This window comes from Thermobia domestica, chromosome 5 (genome assembly GCF_964235325.1).
Source record: "Thermobia domestica chromosome 5, izTheDome1.hap1.1, whole genome shotgun sequence".
Classification (NCBI taxonomy): Eukaryota; Metazoa; Arthropoda; class Insecta; order Zygentoma; family Lepismatidae; genus Thermobia; species Thermobia domestica.
Window position 1 is genome coordinate 66,821,211 of NC_137458.1, and position 21,372 is coordinate 66,842,582.

The window sequence follows — 21,372 nt, forward strand, 5'->3', positions numbered from 1 at the left end:
AATAATTTGAGTAGAAATATTGTAGAATTCTCAACTGTCTTGCAGTTTAAATATAAATATTTCTGACATTTCAAAAAATCACAAAATAATTACATCAAACTTCAAGTCATTTAAAAAAATATTTCTACAAAATTATATACTCGCTTGTGAATACTGATTGAAGAAAACTTGCTTGCTTGATTGCTATTACAGTTTTAAGATTGCGTCATGTAATTAAATGATATTATATATCCCTCCCAAGTTACGGGGCTAAATTTGGATTTAAACGGCATTGGAAGTGTCACTATTCATCTCAACGTCCGTGAAAACTATGGATTCGACATTAATATCGGTCACTTTCGATCATTTTTAAATATCTCCTACTCCCCTAACTTGCACCGTCAAAGAAAAATGATAAATTTCCATCCCAGGCTTGAACCTCGTCTATGTTGAAAATTTGATCGATATCGGTCGGGTGGTTTAAGAGATATGAAGTCACAAACATACTCACTTTCATTTTTATGTACGTGTAGAGGGGGGGGGGGAGAGAGAGAACGAGATTGAAAAATACGTACAATTTTTTTAGCATCTTCTATATGTTTAAAAAGATTTGCAAGAGACCGAAAAAAAAACAAATAGAATTATTTTTTCCCCATAAACTTTGTAGTTTAAAATTCAAAAACCTTACACGTGTTTGTATTTCAAATATCTCAACAGACTCAAGGAGAAACAATAAATTATAGACTACTGCAAGATTTAATATTAATCACTTAAAAATGTACTTTCTCCTAAAAGATCTCACTTGTTAAAACTTTTCTGTTCTTATGCTTGTTCAATAAGACAATACAGTATTTTCACTGAAGTTTTAGTAAACAGTTTCTAGAAAAGTCTTCTGACAAGAATTGATTTATTGCATGAAGTTTATTTAATTAATAAATTTTATGAATTTTATTTCAAATTAAGAAGTAAGTTTATAAAAGAAAATACATTGTATAAATGTAAGTTTCTTTTTTTCTTTTGTAAATTTAATTTGTCAATGATTTTATTATGTTGTTTATTAATGTGAATATCTTTTCCCAATTTCTAGAAGTTTAATTATCAAGAAAATAAAGATCCCGTTACTATAGAAATGAAGTGAATAACTTGAGAATAAAAAAGATTTTTTAATAAGTTGAACTTTCGGCTTCCTTCCTACCAAAACCTACGACTATCTTGGGGAGAACTCCAAAAGAAATGATCATTTTTAATGGTGTTCAATTGTTTTAGTCTTTCAAACTAACTAATTAGATATATGGTTTATGGAACCGAAAGGTTCAATACGGTATTCGCAAAAGGTCTCCATTGATTTTTGTCCGTAGACAAACAGTTTCTACTTTGTATTACTATCTACCAGATCCATCTTAATATTTCCTCCCATCTACACCTGGGTCTTCCTATTTTTTTAAATTAGAATTTCAGTTAAAATTTTGGAAGCGTTCCTACTTTCTTCCATTTTAACTACTTGACCTGTCCACCTGAGCCTCCTAGATTAAGTGACCCCAACAATGTTAGGTAAACATTATGAATTGTGCAGTTCCTCGTTGTGAAGTTTCCGCCATTCCTCATTCTCGTGCCTCTTGGATCCGTACATTCGCCTCAAGGTTTTATTGTCGAATACTTTTAGTCTGCGTTCTTCCCTCAAAGTAAGCAACCCTATTTCGCAACCATACAGTACGAAAGAAATAATAATCGTTTTACATACACAAAACTTCAAATTTATCGACATAATTCGCGAATATGAAAGGGTTTTGGCCAATAGATTTATTTAAACCATTCAACAACCGGCTCTACGTTCAGTACAGGGTGAGTCAAAGTTTCTTACCACCTCTTATAAAATGAAAGCGATTGTAGAAAGAGGGAATTGGTAATTGTAGAGTACGTTATGGCGAAGGGGAACCTTTATGGTGCATGTGTCAGATGAACGGTCGCCAACTATCAGATGAAATAAGATTCTGATAGTCCGGTAAAACCACCCGTTCCGTTACAAAAGCTTTCTTCCAGAGATACTATCTCCCAGGTGATATGTTAATCTTTCTTGTTAACGTCATTTGAAATCTTATATATTCCATGTTGTATGTTTATTTCTGTTCAGTTGTGTTATTCTGTAAAAGATTCTAATAATTTATTATCGCTCTTTACACTATTTATGTATTAATAGGAGTACACTATTTATATATTTACGTTGTAATATGTTTAAAATGTACTGTATATATTGCATTTCAAACTATGATCTTTCAAACTAATCAAAATTGTGGATATTATGGAATTCTAACAACATACAATTTTAAATTCTGAATACTCTGTAAATTTTTATCATAATTTTGGATTATATTTCATTACCCATACTACACACTGTTAGTGCCATAATGGAGAGCTTCATGACGGTATACTGCAGTACCAGTCTCATCTTAATGAGTCACGTCACTTTCGTTCAGCATAAATTTTTCAGTTTACAAAATAACTTGTTTCCTTCTGGGAAACTATGCACGAGCCTTTACACTCATCCTACCCAACTAGATCTACTGATTGTTGCATGTCTGATTTTTGGGCTTGTTTCGTTAAACAATAACAATATTGTAGTTTTTCTTAAGCATCCCTGGACGTTATACAACCCAACGTATCCATCATGGGTGTGTGTTGCATAACATCCAGTTATATATATTCATTTTAAATATTTATTTTAAATCATGAAATAAGGTAGTAAAAAAAGACTTACGAAATGCATGACAAATAGACCCTTAAATATTCGATTTGAAGATGAGTACAACATTAATTTTATTGATATTGTTTGATGGAATTACTAAAATATTGCTTTAAACAAATGTTTCACTTGCACGAAAAAATAACAGTATAATGTTAAAAAGTACAAAAACGGCTTATTTTTCTTGCTTTTTAAATATCAGTGGTGAAATTGCTGCAAAGTTGGATCAAATAAGTTGTGTTCATCTATATTAAAAATGCACGAGAAAGAACAACACTTTAAAAGTTGTTTAAAAGTAGTTTTTTTTTTTTTGATACAGTGCAATTCGAAATAGTCTTCCATCCTGCATTCTTACATTCATTTACTTTTTATTCTTGAATATGAGGAGGGAAACGTCATTTTTCTAGGTACGAACATGAATAAGTTTTTCACACAACAACCAACACTCACAGAAGGCAATGGTGAGACTCATACACAAGACTCGACCTAGGCTCAGGCTCTATCCAGTTCTTTGATAAGGTACTATCACGTGTTCTACGCAGGCTTACGACAGTAATAAAAGGCGCTGACTTCAGTAAAATAGTAAAATACCTGCAGCACAGTTTCAAATTAAAGAACTAGTACAAGTTATGCTCCTATCGACTTGCAATGAATTGAACTTTTAAAAATATTAAATACCGTTTCGTGTTACGTATATATACGTAGTTTATGTTTCTATCACGGGTAACCTTGTGAGTTATGTACACAAACGAAGCACAGTTTTAACATATCCTATTACTTTCATATCTATTGATCTAGCTACATTTTGAGCAAAAGAAAAATTCTAAATATTAGTTTTCCAGATTATATGTTTTATTTTATTTCTTTAGTTAAAATTTAGGAAATTTGACTTTTTTTATAAAAAAAAGTTTGGTTTAGCAAAAACTCTTTTATATATTTACTCCGTCTATCTGTGTGTTCGTCCGGGAGAAACAAAATCTAAGAAACTACATGGTAGATCATCATTAATTTTGACCTGAATGTACAGGGTCAAAAGATAGGAATTGAGTACTTGATGGAGGTGATCCATCCAGTCGATGCAAAGATAGATACAGACAATCAAAAATCAGTTTCGCATGTACTCTTATGGAACTAATTATGGATATCGTCCTTGCTTGATAGATGACCCGCAGTACTGTTCAGATTAGCAAGTTAACATAATGCTCAGGATGAAAAATACTAATTTGTATGTGGAACAAGACGCTGAAATGAAACAAAATGACTTTCTCCTCGAAAAATCTAAAGATTTAAAAATTTTCTATTTTCAAGTATTCATTCACTTTCTAAAGTTTTTGAGTGGGAAACGCAAAAATTCAATTTTTCGCATTGTGTGCACGTGATAAATCAAACTGCTTCACGTGGTATACATGTTACGCTATTATTTGCTATTTACTCACCTCTTAGCGTAATAGTGATTTCCCATGAATATTATTAAATTTCCCATCCACCTTTTTGCATCCATATATATACTACCCTAAAGTGGGTATACTTTACCGTAAATGTGATTGCTGATGGAATTAGTTTCAAAACTCATATGAGTGTGTATCTTTGAACCAGTGCAAATTTGTAATTTCTGTACTATTGTGTACCGCTTGGTGTATGAAGTTACGAAGTGTGTGCAGTGAATCTTTCTACCATTTAGGATTACAAACACACAAACAATTCTAACGAAAATATCATATATATAAATTATGCATAATTTATAATTCTTTATTGTTATTCTTAACAATGTCTTACACATTTACTGAATATTCTGTGAAATAAGTTTACATTGCCGACATAAATCATGTAGAACCAGTACCTAAACTATTCGCAAAAATTATTACTTACATTAGGAAGTTTTGTATTACAGTTCCGTAACTCAAACGTAACAAACGACTATATCTTCTATAACATTGCAAAATTATTACGATACAAAGTAAACAAGAATCTTATGTAATCTACACTATCTTTGTATGTACGTCAGTCTATTACACTGACAAGATGTTTATAGTTCTGGAACTGAATACTTACTACGACGTGAGATTAGGTTTGGATTGCTGATAATGCCGATAACAGTTTACCAGAAATATTCCAAAATATCTTTACTGTCCACTTCCAGTACCGTCCTGATTTTGCCATGACATTAAAAATAGCCTTTCTGTCTTTTACTTATATAATTTGATCGGCAAATAGTTTTCCTTCATATAAAAATAGAACAAATTCAACCTCCATTTTCTTCAAAGGCTTCCAGTTATCTTCAATTCTGATAGAAATTATTCGCATAATCTTCATCTTCATATATCCTCCAACTTACATGTGAAGTATTTATATATTTGTTTGATTCTTTATCAGAACCACTACTGTACAAAACTTGCTTACTACTCGTACTGCATTACTACTATTATTTTTTTAAAGTTTGGAAGTAAAATCGTACTACAGTACGTCCAGCTCTTGCAAATTATCATGTGCCACACTCTTACCTGGCTTTGCTCTTATCTTCCTTCTCTTTCACTTCTAGTTCTATCACAGTGCTTTCAGCAGCTGGTATCTGTAATATCTAATCGCTTTTCTACATTTCCATGTGGTCCAAAGTAAACTCATTCTGTATTCTTAACTGAACTTTACAGCAATATGGCATCTGGGTCTTTCATTTCCTTAGTAAAAATGGAAGTATTCACTCTAATATAGTCCTTCCAGACATCGAGATCAAATTTAAGATCGTTTACTTCTTTACAGTACATAAAGATTAAGATAAATATAGATTTATATTGTTTTGTGCGTAAATCTGTGAACTAGACTTCCTTGTCTTATAACAGAGTAAATAACAGCTCAATTACGGACCAGGGACCGTTGTTCAGTAGTAGAGCGCTTACCTCTGGTGTGTTGGGTCCCTGGTTCGAAGCTTGGCCAAGTAAGTTTGTGGTGGACAACATCGTATCCGTGAGTTTTCTCGGGGTACTTCCGTTTTCTACCACATTCTCATTCCACCAATTCTTCCATCATCATTCACTTGCTTTAATCATTGTCTTCCTTAATCTAACAGGCATGATTGTGGGGCGTTAAAGTGAAAGATTTCATTTCACTTTCAAATACGGACTATCTGTGATATTGCTTCATTACTGCGTTACAAAATACAATATTGTCAACGCACTCGTACGAAACATTTTTTGCATTCGGCGCAAAGTAGCCCTGCTGGTGTAAAGTATACACACTGTATGGTGTTTGAACAATTTGTGTTACATCGGTAAGGCTTTTTATCATCGGTTAGGATCATATTATTGGAAACATCTTTCCCAGTACTATTTACATTATTATGAAGAGTTTAAGCTATATCCATTCTCACTTTTATATTATTCTTAGTGAAGAACTTATTACACTAAAAACTTAGAAAGTAAGCGAGACAATATCTATTACAAAACGCTAATAAATGTACTCATAGTTGTTTTTAAAACCTTCGGTAGAGCGGCATCATTAAGGAAGAACAGGATCGATTGCGCCCTCCTCTGAGTTTGAGAAATACACAATCAATTGTATACTAATAACAAGAATTTTAGGGAAGTTCCAAAAATGGATCAAAAGATTGCAATCTTGGCCAAGAATTTTAGGAATGATACAAAAAATCCATCAAAATGTTACGATCTTGACCAATAATTAGTTTTTGGATCTAGGGCCACAAAATTTTTGAATGGCCCCTAAATCGAGTTTTTGTAATTTTTATGGAATAAGCACATCATACTGAGTTAAGTGATAGTTTGGATTTGGCTACACTATATATAGTTCTTCAGATATGAGGCGTACAAGAAAATTTTTGATTGAAATATATTGGATCTTTCGATCCAAAGTTGTGAAACTCTTATGTCCATGGAGAATACTGCCCCTCCCCAATCATAAAACCTTAAATGATGCGTATAGTGCAGAAATTTGTGGGCCAGACAATTAAAATGTCAGAAGCTCTGTAATGGTCTGGAAATAATTATTAGTTTGCTTAACATAATTAATGTTCTCTATTTGTCTTGAAGTTATATAAAAAGCCATAAGCGTTATATGTTTGACTGAATGATTGCATTTTTATATATTCATTGCTTAATCCTTTTTCTTTTCGGCTAATGACACTGCCCGTACTTATATCCTATGGTAGCTTCACTCGCCACGGGCGAACGCAGACTAATGGAATTTTGATGTTGATATGTAATCTAAGTTGTAAATAGAAAATGTAATAGTAATTGCAGTAAATTACTATCATACCAATGTGTAAGTAAATAAAAAAAATAGTCTTCTAATTTACAAGAAAATAAAAACACAGAATCTGCAAAAAAAAAAAAAAAAAAAGACATTAAGAAACATTTTTGCTCACAAATTAATATTAGACCGATCCATTTTAAACTGACATGATATTTTGGAAATCCAACAATTTATTCCTGTATTGTTTGTATCTTCACAGCTATCAGAATCAGGACTAATAAGCCGGATAATTGAATGAATGAATGATTTGGGGTTTATTAGGGAATGTTTGTATAAATTTAGGAATAAAGAAAATTTCAGTTGTTCCTCCGTTATCTTCCTCCAAGTACGTAACACCAAAATGTATATAATACTGTTAGAAATTCCACTCCATTGCAATTCAAAGAAGGTATGACTCGTGTCTGTATCTCAATTAGTCTAAGCTGCAGCTTTTAAGTAAAAGGATTAATGAAATGATAACGCAATGTTATGCAACCCACAATGCATTTGGCTTTGTTGGGTTGCATAGCACACAGGGATTAATGGTATAGATTTCCGTGTTAATTGTGACTACTTCTTCCAAGTCTTTCGGCTCGTCTGCAACGTGCTTGCACGCTAGCGATACCTTTTTTCATTGGGAAGGAGACAGTGCAACTAGCGACTACCATTATCCTGATTGTAAGCTATTAGGACAGAATGAGGCGTCTTGCGTTTTTAATAAAGATTAGAAACCCTTACTATGTGTTTATCCAATCAAGGCATTAGCAATATGAATTGAATTAGCAAAGCACAGCTCCATGCATTTAAGACACAAATCTTTCCTCAAACGCTTTAACTTAGTTTATCTTCCATGTTTTAATATTATTTAATGAAAATCAAAGTTACAAAAGAATAATATTCAAAAATTAAAGAATATATGTGAAACTGAATGTTCTTTTCTACATTGTATAAATCAACCCCGTTTGCATTATATAATTTAGGTAACTTTAGGAATGAGATCCAAAGTTGTTTAAAACCTTGAAAATGACTTATCCTAAAAGGAAGGGAGGAAGAGCTTCTAAATTTGTCAATCTCACAAGCCCTTCAAGTTAGGCAGATGAAACTTGGTATATATACTCATTAAATGTAAGCTGATGCAAGTGGTTTCGAAAATTCATCTTCTAAAGACAGGGGGAATGGTATAATATCTATAATATTTTATGAACATCTTCAAACAAAGAAAGTTCTCAGTATAACCTTATGTGTGAATGTATATAAGGCTGTACTCGATTATAACAAGAACTGTTGATTGTATTTCGATGCTACTGTATTTAGAATAAGCAATTCCCAAGGAAGGTATAAAACATAAAATATTATTTAAAAATAATAAAATAATTCCTGCAACGCCTGAGAAATACTTTTTCTAAAATACGCTTTTCACCTCCGGTGCTTGGGGTCCCTGGTTCGATCCCAGCTCGGGCCGTGTGGACTTTGTGGTGGACAAACACCGTGTTCGTGGGTTTTCTCGGGGTTCTCCCGTTTCCTCCCACTTTCTTCATTCCACCATTTCATTCATTTCTCATCATCACCGTCTCCTTTAGCGTAACCGGCATAACCGTGGGACGTAAAACTCAAATATTTCATTTCTTTTTTTTTCTAAAATACGCTTCAACCATAAATTCAACAACGTAAGGCGGATTGCATACAACCGAAGAGTACGAATCATTTTCAGCCAGCTTCCGCCAAATAATTTAACACTGATGTTGGGGATCATTGGCGGAATTATTTAAACTAGAAATTGGCTTACGAAAAATTTATCTTAAGTTGACTTTCAGTTAGAGTTCCAGAACTACAGCTGAATTCGAAATCTAGTCAACAAGTTTTATTAACCTCATAACCAAAGTGTTGAGTAAGTTTCCAAAAAAAATTAACTTATCCCACATATCTCCTACCAGCAAACAATTTATATTAGTTATTAATAATGAAAAAGTCAGATGGGATAAAATAAAGGGATATACCATTAAATTAGATGCAGTATGAGATAGAAGGATAACTGTTAAAGCAGTCAGATATATAAAAAAAATCAAGTTTTAATATGATGTTCTGTTACAAGACGCACAAAGAAATAATTCCCATTAGTATTGTTATAAGGAAATTCTATTGCAAGACGTAACAAAATAAAATAAATGTACTTTGTCCAAGTAGTTCGATAAGTTAAAAATTTATAGTAGTATAGATAGAAAAGCAGTACAATTTACAAAGACTTCCTTTTTCTCTTTGTGTGCGTAAAATAATAAAAGAAAATTAAATAAATGCTATAAAACTTTAATAAAGAACAAAAACGAAAAACTTCTATTTTTTAATATTTCTTGACTGTATTTCTTTTCCGGCTCAGAATTAAGGAAAGATTTTCCGGTAAAGTTTTGTGAATTTTTAAGAAGAAAGAGAAGAGAAAGAAGAAGAAGAGAAGAAACAATTAATCAGGCTTCTTGAAAAGGCCTTCAAGGCAAAGGAAAAAGAAAATGGTTACAGAAAATGTATTTTCTTTTTTAAAAAGTCAAAACAGCGCACGCGCAACAAAAGGGAAATAAAAATCCGTTTCACCTCGTCGTAGCTGTGATAACACAAAACGTATATAGCCCGCAACTCTTGAATACGTATATATCTAGGATTCTCTTTCTCCTCTTTTTCTTTTACTCCTTTATTCTCCATTTGTCGCACATAAAATAACTACTACCCTGATACTCCGAAATGATTACATCTCTCTGTGCGTCTATTTTCATTCTTTTAGAACGTTATGCGCAAAATCTTTTGCCCGCATTCTATTCTGGCTTCTTCAATTACTGCAAAAACGTTGCCCAAATATCTTCTTTGTTTCTCTTTATTCATTAATATTCACTTATATACTAGTCTTACTTCGATGAAACAGAAATCCTTTACTGTCTTTCCTTTGCTGCAAAGTCAGGACCGCATAGACACTTTTCCTTTGACACTCAAATAGGGAAATATAGAGAATCTGTTTACAGCAAGAAAAGCTATTTTCTGTGGATTAATAAAAGAAATAGAATAAAATTCAATGTGTATATTGATTTCAATTCCACTTGAAACCAGGAAACTGTTACAAACCCACCTGAAAGCTCATTGTAAAAGACTTCCCCGAACCTGGTAAAAGTATATTATGTAACTACTCGCTCTTTTGTCAGGTAGATTAAAAGATATTTTAAAAAACTGAATATCCGAAAATAAAGATAATCGCTGAAAAAACAAAGTGGAGAGATACAAGAATATTCTTAGAAATCACATCCACACAAAGATGCATCCCAATGTAGAATTTCACGGTGATCATATACGAAATGTTAACCGTAATAGTAGGTACAGTAATAATTATTTAGCTATTGCAGTGACGACTTTTCTTCTCCCAGATATTTCATCAGTTATAGCACTACAGATTACTCTGGTGTTAATACATGTATCGCAATAATCTTGGTTGTTGCATTCTTTGGATTACAAGTAATAGATGCATCACTATGGGGTGTATATGTGTCACTATTTAAAGTATCTATGTCACTGTTAAGACTGTGTGTGTCACTGTTACGACTATATGTGTCAATATCAGGATTATATGTTTCACTGTTATAAGTATGTGCGTCACTGTTATGATATACGTGTGTGTGTCACTGATAGTATGTGTATCACTGTAAGACTATGAATGTCACTGTTAGAACTGTGCGTGTCACTATTAAGTTCATGTGTGTCACTGTCAAACTATGTATGTTACTGTTAAGCTATATATGCTGTTAGGACTGTGCGTGTCACTATTAGGACTATATGTGTCACTGTTAGGAGTACAGGGTTCGTCCGGAAATTAATCAGACTGGCCACTACCTGGCGCTCCAGTAGTCAACAGCCACGAGCGGGATTAATGGTGGTGGGTCTTAGCTAAATAACGCTACCTGGATCAGTCGCTTCCAAGCTCTGATGGAGTAAGAGTCGCTTACCGTGTGATCTGTGTTTTAAAATGCTGACGCTCAGAATGCAGCGTTCTCTTCAGCAACGATATGCCAATAAATGTTGCTTCAAGTTTGAAAAAACCGCTTCCGAGGCATTCGTGATTAAGGAGGCTACCAGGACGAAGCCTGTCAAGAACATAGGTTTTCTGTTCGCATGGAGATTTCAAGAACGAACGAGAAAACATGGAGGACTATGAACGCTCTGGACGCCCTTCGACGAAAAATTTTGTCAAAGTGAAAGACTCTTGGACCAAGACTATCGTTTGAGTATGAGAATGATACAAGAAGTCAATCTATCCAAAACGGTGCTCCATGAAATTGTTATTGAAAATTTGAACATGCGCAAGATTTGTGCAAAATTGGTCCCAAAAGTGCTGGATGACGAACAAAAGGAAATGCGACTTGACATTTACAGTCAAATGTTGGAGCAAGTGGAGAGTAAATTGGACTTTTTAGACAATGTAAAACAGGAGTAAAAACATGCGTATTCCAATTCGGTCCTGAAAGCAAGCGCCAAAATTCGGAGTGGCACATTATAGAGTCCCCGTATCAAAAAAAAAAAAAAAAAAAAAAAAAAAAACAAGCGTGTCCAAGCCCAGGATCAAGACAATGCTCATTGCCTTCTTTGACAAGAACGGGATGGTACACAAATATCTGCCTCAATGCCTCAAGAGAAAATTGTCAACGCGGCTTACTACATGTAAGTTCTCAAACACCTGCGAAACACAGTAAATCGGGTCCAACTACGTGTCACTATTAGAATTCTGTCTGTGTCAGTTTTAGGAGAAATCAACCAACGATAGATAGAATCTACTACTTAACAATGCATGTTATTCATATGTAGTACATAAATAATCCATTCCAGGAGAATAAAAATTTTCTTCTCTTTCAGATTGGCAACAAACAGCATGCTTCTTAACGCCATTTTTTGTTGTTTTGTTTTCCTCAAAAACTGCACATGAAGATTTACACTCACCTTTATCATTTTGTTCACCTAGCATTGGTATATGTCTCTGAACATTTCCTTTTTATTTTTCCTCAAACGCCAATAACATTGTAGATTTAGATAATACGATTTTTTACTGCAAAACTCAAATGGGAATTTACAGCACTCATCTATGGTTTGTTCGTCAGGCTACCAGATTGACTCCTATTACTGTACCAGAAATAATCTCTCGGCCACTAATCATCATCATGATTATTCTGCTTTCATTGATAGATTCCTTACTGAAAGGAACGGACATCAAGACATCCGAATCAAACCTAGTCCTTTCGATAAACATAACAAAGACATGTTCATGCACAAAAAATTAGGTGCCATGGACCGAAGTAAGTCCCGGGGACCCATTAACCCTGTTAGTATAAAGAAAATCGTAGACTCGCTGTGAAATAGCTATTGCATCAACACTGTTTATTGGAAAGTCATGGTTTATAGTTCATTCTCTTCAGCATGAAACAAGCTTTCCAGAGATACTATGTATTCCGGCCCATAACGTACTTGAACGGGAAAATGTCGGGAAAACTCCCTCCAGAAATCCCTCTCATCAACTTTGGACCTCTCTGGAATGGCCCCAGGTAAAAGCACACAATCCAAATGTATCTCGAAAACTCCTATAGAGGATAGAAAATGTGTGTATCAAGTTTTGTATTGATAGACAAAATAGGTATGAGGGTAAAACGTGTATTGGTATACTAGGTTTGATTCGGACGTCCAGATGACAGCTTCATGTTCGTTCCTTGTGAAAATTTAGAAGGCTTCCACGTACTATGACTCTCAACACTATCATCTTCGTCCTGACGCTCTTATATTGTTTAGTTAACCATTATAATACTCCTCGTCAATTGTAGTTCTCTTGTTCTTCTTCTCTCTCTTACTTTACCTTCTAGTAGCTCTATCATGATACATTTTTCTCTCGAACAATTTCCTAACTAATTCTTCTGCTCTTCTCAATTACTTCGTACACTAGTATTTTTCTTCTGTACTTTCTTCGTAGCTATTCCGCTCGACTAGCTAATCTTATCAATTTTTTTTTCCACATCCATGTGTTCGAAAACTTTTAGCCATTTTTCATTCTTTTGCTTCTTTCTTTCCCGTAAACCACATTACTCCCTATCTGAAGAGTCTTTCGTTAGTACTTTATTCCAAGAGTCATACTAATCCTTGATTTCTCGTTAGCACTTCATTATGTTCTCAAATAATATGCTACTCACTTACATAAAACTGTCATTTGTCCTATTTTCTTCCCTCCTACTTCTTTAGTGAAATACAGCATGTTTAACTACAACCAACGTTGTTTTTGTCCCCTTAACTTGGTGTTTTTATTCCTAATCTTTGACAAATTTTCCTCGAATTTTCTAAGTACTGAGGTAAAGGAAATCGGATGCAAAAAAAGATTTATTTATTTTTACTATTACAAATCAATAAATTATGTAACACTAGGCTTATAGCATAAGTTTTGCTATTACTGTTTGATTGGTTCTGTTTTATGTACTTTCCTAGTGTTTAACGTCCCTTTTCAGTATCCAGTCTGTATGGGACATGAACCAGTGGATTAACATAGAATTCCCATGAGCCCTTGAACTCATGTTCCCTGCCAGAGATTGAAGCTAAGTTTTGCTTGATTGGGTAGGAATTTAGCGTTTCTTTCACCATATGAATATATGAGACGTGGAAGTACAGCTTATTGTGAAACTCGAATCGCATGAGCTCCCATCGGGAATCGAACGTTAAGTTATGATAAGGATATTTTATGTATAAAGTAGGACAAACATATGTATATACCTACTATATTTAATATGTTGTTAGAAACGTCTTGGAATTTTAATTTTTCTAAATGCGTCTTAATGGGAGATGATCAGGAATACCGTAAACTGGGATTACTTGGAAAATCAGGGGCTATTTGGAAAACATTTTTTTACATGGTAAAATGATGAGAGAGCTATGAAAGCTATGTCGTTTTCTTCCAGACAAATGAAAAGTAGTCATCTAAAAGAAACAATATGGATCGTCATAAGTTCTGTATATAGATTGGTCTAAAAAAAATTCTCACTACAATTGATACTTTTTTGTGTTTTTCAATTTTCTGTAAATTGATTCTGAGTTTCCATAACGAAAAGTGATTTTTATCTGGTTGTACTGAATATCACTGATTTCAGAAGTTTCCTAATGAGACGAATTATTTTTACATTTCTATGACCTTTCTGGGACAATCTGTGGCATTTTTTCTATTTCCTTCCTTTTTTCTATTAAAAATGATGACATTGATCAGAGGATAGACAACGATGACATTATTGAAGTTTTGCTTGAACCTACCTACAACCACAAAGAACAAGTTGTTTCCCATAAGATTTTGCAGTAAAGAATTTTAATATGTCAATTTTTGTCCTTTCGTACTGTGTTAGATTATTATTTTAACAGTATCATGTGATATTTTTAAGAGAGTACACTTGTAAAAATGATACCAGGTAATTTTGTAAATCAATGTAAGGGAATTACTGATGCGATACATACATACATTTCATAAAATTGTGTAGGACGTGTTTTAGTGTCTTAAAGAAGTCTCAAGAGCTTATGCGTGGATTGGCATTTGCCAAAATTTCCCTTGTATTGTTTGAAAAACTACCGTTTGTAAAAGCTTATTTCAAAAAAACCATTTTTACTGGTTCTGTAGGTCTTCAGGAAAACAAGCTTACCACTGTAGTTAGTTTAGATTGGTTCAACAATTTATTGTATTTAACTAAAAGGTTGTGCAAAAAAGTCTGTTTTTTATTTAAAACATCCTAGGAACACATTACTATGAAAGAAACATAGGCATGTTGCATATCAATCTTCTCAGGAAAGTGTGATCTTACAAGTGATTCTTTCCAAATATAGCTCAATCTTTCAAACAGCTATTACTACTGTGAAAAGACATATATTTTGCAAGTAGCCCCCAAAGCAGGGCTGCTTGGAAGCAGCACATTCTGGCTGCTGGAAAGTTTCATTCAGTCTCATTAAAATTTTGTTATGACTGCAGGAAAAAGTAACACGGACTAAGCTCTAGAAACATCACAAGAAGAAGAAAAATTAATTGCAATAAATAACAACGGGTAGTATGAAAAAGAAAAAAATTTCCAAGTAACCCAGTTTACGGGTACGTAAACATGTAGTATTTTAGACTTTTCAGAATGACAATCAAACGCGCAATTATTTATTACAAAATCATATACAGTGTGTGTGAATCTTAATGTATAACTAAATTCTTTCTTCGCTCATTGTTATTTCAGGTAAAACCTAACTTCAACTTCATACAGCCTTATGGAGCAGTAAGGCATGGAGAAAGATTCAAATCACACATGGGAATAAAATTTAAGGTCCAGCCAGAGCATTTTGCAGATGGACACCTGAAAATCCGTTGCACCGCTAGGATAGATCCTATCTATATTCAGAGTACAGAGAAAAGTATAGACGAGGAGAAACCTAAATACCCCAACTTTCAACCTTCTCGAGGACCCACTGTTCCACCAATAGAACCAAGAACAGAACTACCCATGTGGGACAGAGGACAGCCTGATGGTTCTTCGGACTATGGTAAGTAGTACGGTAGGTAGTATAACCTCCTGAAAGTGGGTAAAGATGTCGGTTTGGAAATCATGTTGATAAAATCAAATATATTGATGAATTGAGATAATTATGAAAGAATTGAGTGATTAATAATAAGGTAGAAATATGCATTGTCTCAAATCCTTATACATATTGGTCTGATAACGTGTACGAACGAAACGAACTAGGAAATTACAATTAGTTTAATAGTGGGAACGAACCCACCTGACATAAATTTCAGATTTTAACTCATTCAAACATCGATTTTCAGTGAGTTAAGTGATGATAACAGGATGAAAATAAAAATGATGCTTGAGCGATTACTTAACGTTCTCCAGTCAGTTTAGTTACGACCCGCTCGGTAGAATAATAAACTCCCGGAAGTAACTTTTTTCGCGCGCTATCCTAGCCAGCTGTTTTAAGCTGGTCACAAAATTTATATCATGGAGGATCAAGGTGGAACAAAACGAGCCCTGCGGGACTTCAAACCCGTTACTACTACTTCTTCTTCTTCTTCTTCTTCTTATCTGCACAAAAGTAAGAAAATCCTTTTTTGAGTATTATTTTCATCTTATTTTAATGGAAAAAGTGTTATGAATATTAAAAAACTCTCCTTGGGCCAGGTTTGAACCCACGCTAAAACCGATTTCAAATACTAGCATGTTGCGCTAGCACGCTCGGTCAGCAACCGACAGCAACAAGCGTTTGGTTTCTGCTATATGTAAGCTACGTGTGGTTTCTGCTACGTGCCACGCCAACTAATCAGAACCGTGTGTTTAGTTCCTACTTCCGGGAGCATTACTTCCACCAGTGAAATCTGTTTAGTTGGGTGTAAAAGTTTTTTTTTTTTTTTCGGATGAGGTTGCGATCTACCTCCTTCCAAAAGCGAGAAACGTTTACCTAAGGAGTAAAGAAAATTTCCATTTCTTTGAAAAGGTGGGACGGAACCCTACTCATGTGATGATTTGGGTTGCCCATGTATGTAACATTCCTGTTCGACTCATATCTTTGGGGCGTTTTTAACTATGTAACCTATCTCAGCTTATTACAAGACTGGTTTGTCTCTCAACTGCAAGCTTGAGATCTTTTCGATTGAGTATGGTTTCAGCAAGATGGAGCACCTACACATTATTCGCTTGCATGAGAAAATATATAAATGAAGTGTTTCTCGGGGATCTCCACAGTTATCAGCACCGTTGGGCTAGCCTCCAATTAGTACCATTCTATCGTTCTGCGACAATTCATTGGAAGGGTATACCAAACAAAAAGTTGCTATCACTCGTTAGCACATGAATTTAGAGCTGTTCGGAATACATTTGCTCCAAACACTCCAGCAATGCCGTAGACTATTTCACATCGTATCTGAAGGAAAGTAACTCTCTGTTATGAAAATGATTGTGCATACACAGACACTCTGGAATAAAGTGTTGTGTATAGCCTCCTTATGTAACATGCTTCTTCTGTTATACTCTATTCACTTTAGATTCGCCAACATTCATATCCGAAACATACCTAGGCAGTAATGAGATTTCCTACTCATTCTGTATAGAAAAATGTGCACAAACTCCGAGAGGTGATTCGTGACATCATAAGAAGACAAAAAGTCATGTTGCAGATTGTCGAATTCCGCATCTGTAAGAGTGACAGGAGTGCCAACTTGGAATCTAAACTCCAATCGTGACAATTGGAACGAAACAGAAAATATGTACATACTTCGGAAGGTGATTCGTAACATCTAAAGAAGACAAAAAGTCCTGTTGCATGTTGTCGAATTCCGCGTCTTGTATCAGTGACAGGGATGCCAGCTTAGAATCGAAACTAGAGTTGTGATAATTGCAACGGAACAGAAAGATGTGCACATACTTCGGGGGGGGGGTGATTCGTTGGCACCTGTCACTCGTACACGACGCGGAATCCCACAACATGCAAGAGATTTTTTTGTCTTCTTTTGATGTCACGAATCACCTCCCGGAGTTTATGCACATCTTTCAGGTTCACCCTGTATATGTTATATTTGGACAATATTTAAGTTAATCAGAAATTAAAATTTAAGAGTTAATGATAATGTTAAGCTATGTCTAATTTACCACACTATGTATTGTTGTCTTGCTTCTATTATAACGAACAATTTAATAAGGGTATATTTCAAAATCAGTTTAACCTCAATAAGTGGTATGGTCTTCATACACAATCTACTTTTAGCGTCACAAAGAAATTCGATTATTCTCCATTTTTTCTCCATTTTTTTCGAAAACTACGCATGAGATTTTACACTCACGCATAATACAGTATTTAATTTAGCATTATAATATTTATCAATTTATCAATCTGTCTCATTGTTTGGTATATTTTTTTTTCTCGTTTAACTCTTTTTTTTGGGCAAGAAGACTCGCGTTGCTCAGAAAAAAATACTGCATGCGATTTCCATGTCAAATAGTTGTAAAATAAGACATAATTGCAAATTTTAGTTACATGTTTTATTTAGACAAAGTTGTGGCGAAATGTATCCCATAGGATATATTGCCAAGAATAGGTAGTCACAAAGTAGCCAAAAAATATTCAAAAACATTATGTATCGAAAAGGGTACATTGTCAAGAAGAGGGTTAAGGCTAATAATATTTTTTTGAATTTTTAATGAGATATTTATGTGCTCAGTTTCATTTCCCTAATTTGATAGTTCTTGAGATGTCCTATTTTAGGAACGCAATTTGAATTCTCTCTCCTAAACAATATGACATGATAAAGAACTCTTACTCGATCCAAGTGACAATGCGTTCAAAAATTTATTTCAAATAGTTCAGCTGTTTCTTTGTGCAAAGGGAGCATACAAAATAGAAAAATGTGGTCTGTAAGACACACGTTGTTATACCCTATTATGACACGATAATTAGGGATTGGTTGTAATATGACAAGAAAGAAAAGTCAACGAATTGGTACCTTTTTAAAAAGGGTATCAAAGGGTTAATCTTTTGAAATATATTTTAGAGTTCCTTATGTAAAACTTGTTTAGTTTCTTTCTATCCAGCCTTAAATACGTACAAGTTATCAATCTAATTATCTATAGAGTACAGCAATACATTACATTTCGTCCCTCCATAATCGAAGAAGAAAGTTCATGAAATACTTCGCTCACCGTAGCATAAGTTTCATTCATAGCGAGGACATAAATGCACCAAGTTGTATGAAGTTCTGTATACACAGAGTTTGCTCTTAATGAAATTCCATACATGTCGCTTAATGTTATGGAAATGGATGAAATTCCTTGTGGTTGAAAGGAATTTATTTTCGGCTTTCAGAATATTACTCTCGCATGCTTGCATATGTCTTCCAGAGTTATTTTGATACACGTGCTTGCTCTACCAAAGATCCATATCCTCAATCTGTAAGAAAACTTCTGAAAGTATAGAGAATAAATATCAAGGGAAAACTTCTGGTTATCTATGATATCCACTGTGTGTATACTGAGAGATATTTCTCCAAATAATCACTCTATTAATATACTTCTTCTGACTACGAATCAGCTTCTGGATGGAATCGTATAAAACTTTGTAGTTTATACCTTAGCCTGCTTTATGATTTAGATGCAGTCTTGCTGTCCTTATCAAACTTCTTGAGACATCTATTGAGGTTTCTACGAAGTTTAAGTATTAAGGATGAGATCAACCTAGACAATCGAGGTTCACGTCTATTTTCTTATGCTTTTCTCTAACTTACGATGGATCAACCCTGACCCCAAACCTTGGAACCTTAATTTAACTCATTTTCCAACACTATATAATGATAAAAGTTTGCACAGCGATGCAGGTGAAGTTGCAAAAAAATGAAATGAAATATTTAAGTTTTACGTCCCACGGTTATGCCGGTTAGGCTAAAGGAGACGGTGATAATGAGAGATGAGTGAAATGGTGGAATGAAAAAAGTGGGAGGAAACGGGAGAACCCCGAGAAAACCCACGAGCACGGTGTTTGTCCACCACAAAGTCCACACGGCGCGAGCTGGGATCGAACCAGGGACCCCAAGCACCGGAGGTGAACGCTCTACCACTGAGCCACCGCGCCCCCAGGTGAGGTTGCAATACAGTATTCCATTGTTACTTTAATATATTTATATATATATTGTGAATCTCTTTTCTTTGAAGAGGTAGGTAGAGCTAGTTATAGTTAATAAGAGTCCGGAATCGACTCCCACTATCGGTTTATTGCAAAAAAAAATCTTCTAATAAAATACAATAGTATTTATAAAAATACTACAATATAACTTTCTCTAATGGGAGATAGAGAAAAGATAGCCCAAGACCTTTCAGCCTTAAGACAGGATCTCTACAGAGCTCAGGCAAGCTAAGGCGAGAGGAAGGGAAGCCTAGAGTTCCGCAGCAAACTAAAGGCTTTGAGGTCGGGTTTCTCCTAGAGCTCCAGTCAAGCTAGATGAGAAGAGAACAGACTGCTGACTGTCCGTTGAATCCTCTTCGTTATATAGGCGGCAGTGGCGCTGCTGCTCCCTTGTCGTCATGACGTCATGACTGTGGGTGGTGTTGGTGATGTGTCGTCTGCTTCTGTAGTAATCCAACGTGACGTGTAGTACTCCATCGTAAAATACACGTGGTTGTTTTTTTTTACAAACAGGAGCACGTGTAATGTTTATAAACACTAGCACGTGGCACATTACAATACTTTAATTAAGATTAATTTTAGTTGGACCGTACGGACACAGATCGTATGAGAAATAAAATGTAGATAAGAAGTGTATAAAATAGAGCAAAATGAAAATATAAAATGTATTTAATTATGACTAAAAAATAGAAAATAAAATAATAAATATTTTTGAAAACATGTTTTCTTTAATAATTAAACAAATTGTACTAAAAAGTAAAAAAGAACGAAATAAATCGTGCCAAAAAGTAAAAAAAAAATCTGTTTTCAAGGAAGTTACTTTTAAAAAAATATGTTTAAGCATGAGAAAAGTGTGGGGAGCGTTCTCATATATTTATAAGTTGATTGTATATGAGAATGCTCCCCATACTTTTATTTTTAGTCATGCTTAATGTGTTTTTTAAAAGTAATTTTCTTGAAAACAGAATTATTTTGTACTTTTTGTACAATTTGTTTTACTTTTTTAAGAAAGACTTTTTTGATTTAAAAAAATCTCAATAACCTCACAACAACTGCTTGTTGCAATCTTTAGTCTAAATATGCAGAAATCTTTTGGTCAACATCGTTCGCTTTTAGATGCGAATTGTTCTTTGAACTTTTTTGAATACATGAGGCCGCGGTGGCTCAGTGGTAGAACGTTCACTTCGGGTGCATGGGGTCTCTGGCTCAATCCCAGTTCGCGCCAAGTGGACTTTGTGGTGGACAAATACCGTGTGTGGGACTTTCCTCGGGGTTCCCCCGTTTGCTTCCACTTTCTTCATTCCACCATTTCATTCATTTCCCATCATCACCGTCTCCTTTAGCCTAACCGGCATAACCGTGGGACGTAAAACTCAAAGATTTCATTTCTTTTTAATACAGAAACATTCATAATAACTCACTGATACAGAAATTTATGTGAGAAAGTGCAGCAATATTTCTTCTATTAAAAAAAAACTCATGATTTTCCTTTTGAGAAAAGGGATTTTTTTACATTTATGATCTTTTCTTCCTTAGGAAACAAATATTACGCAGTTATAGTAATTAGTGCTTAATCTACGCCATTTTTATTTTACCCCATTGATTTATATGGAAAAAATATTATTATTTTGTTTGAAATGGCTGGAAATTTTAATGACATGATTCTTCTACTAACTCTAGTCAAATGGCCTTTGTCTTTAAAAAACGAATTTGCATTATATAAATTACAT

The 21,372-nt window shown here is 34.3% G+C and overlaps 1 protein-coding gene across 1 annotated transcript in view; it reads left to right on the plus strand.

The window, feature by feature from the left end:
* Positions 1 to 21,372, plus strand: part of LOC145685940 (uncharacterized) — a 758,676-nt gene that overhangs the window by 731,091 nt on the left and 6,213 nt on the right. The window contains exon 5 of the mRNA XM_081758714.1: positions 15,217 to 15,520. Within this exon, the coding sequence (XP_081614840.1) occupies positions 15,217 to 15,520 (304 nt within the window). The remainder of the gene's footprint in view (positions 1 to 15,216; positions 15,521 to 21,372) is intronic.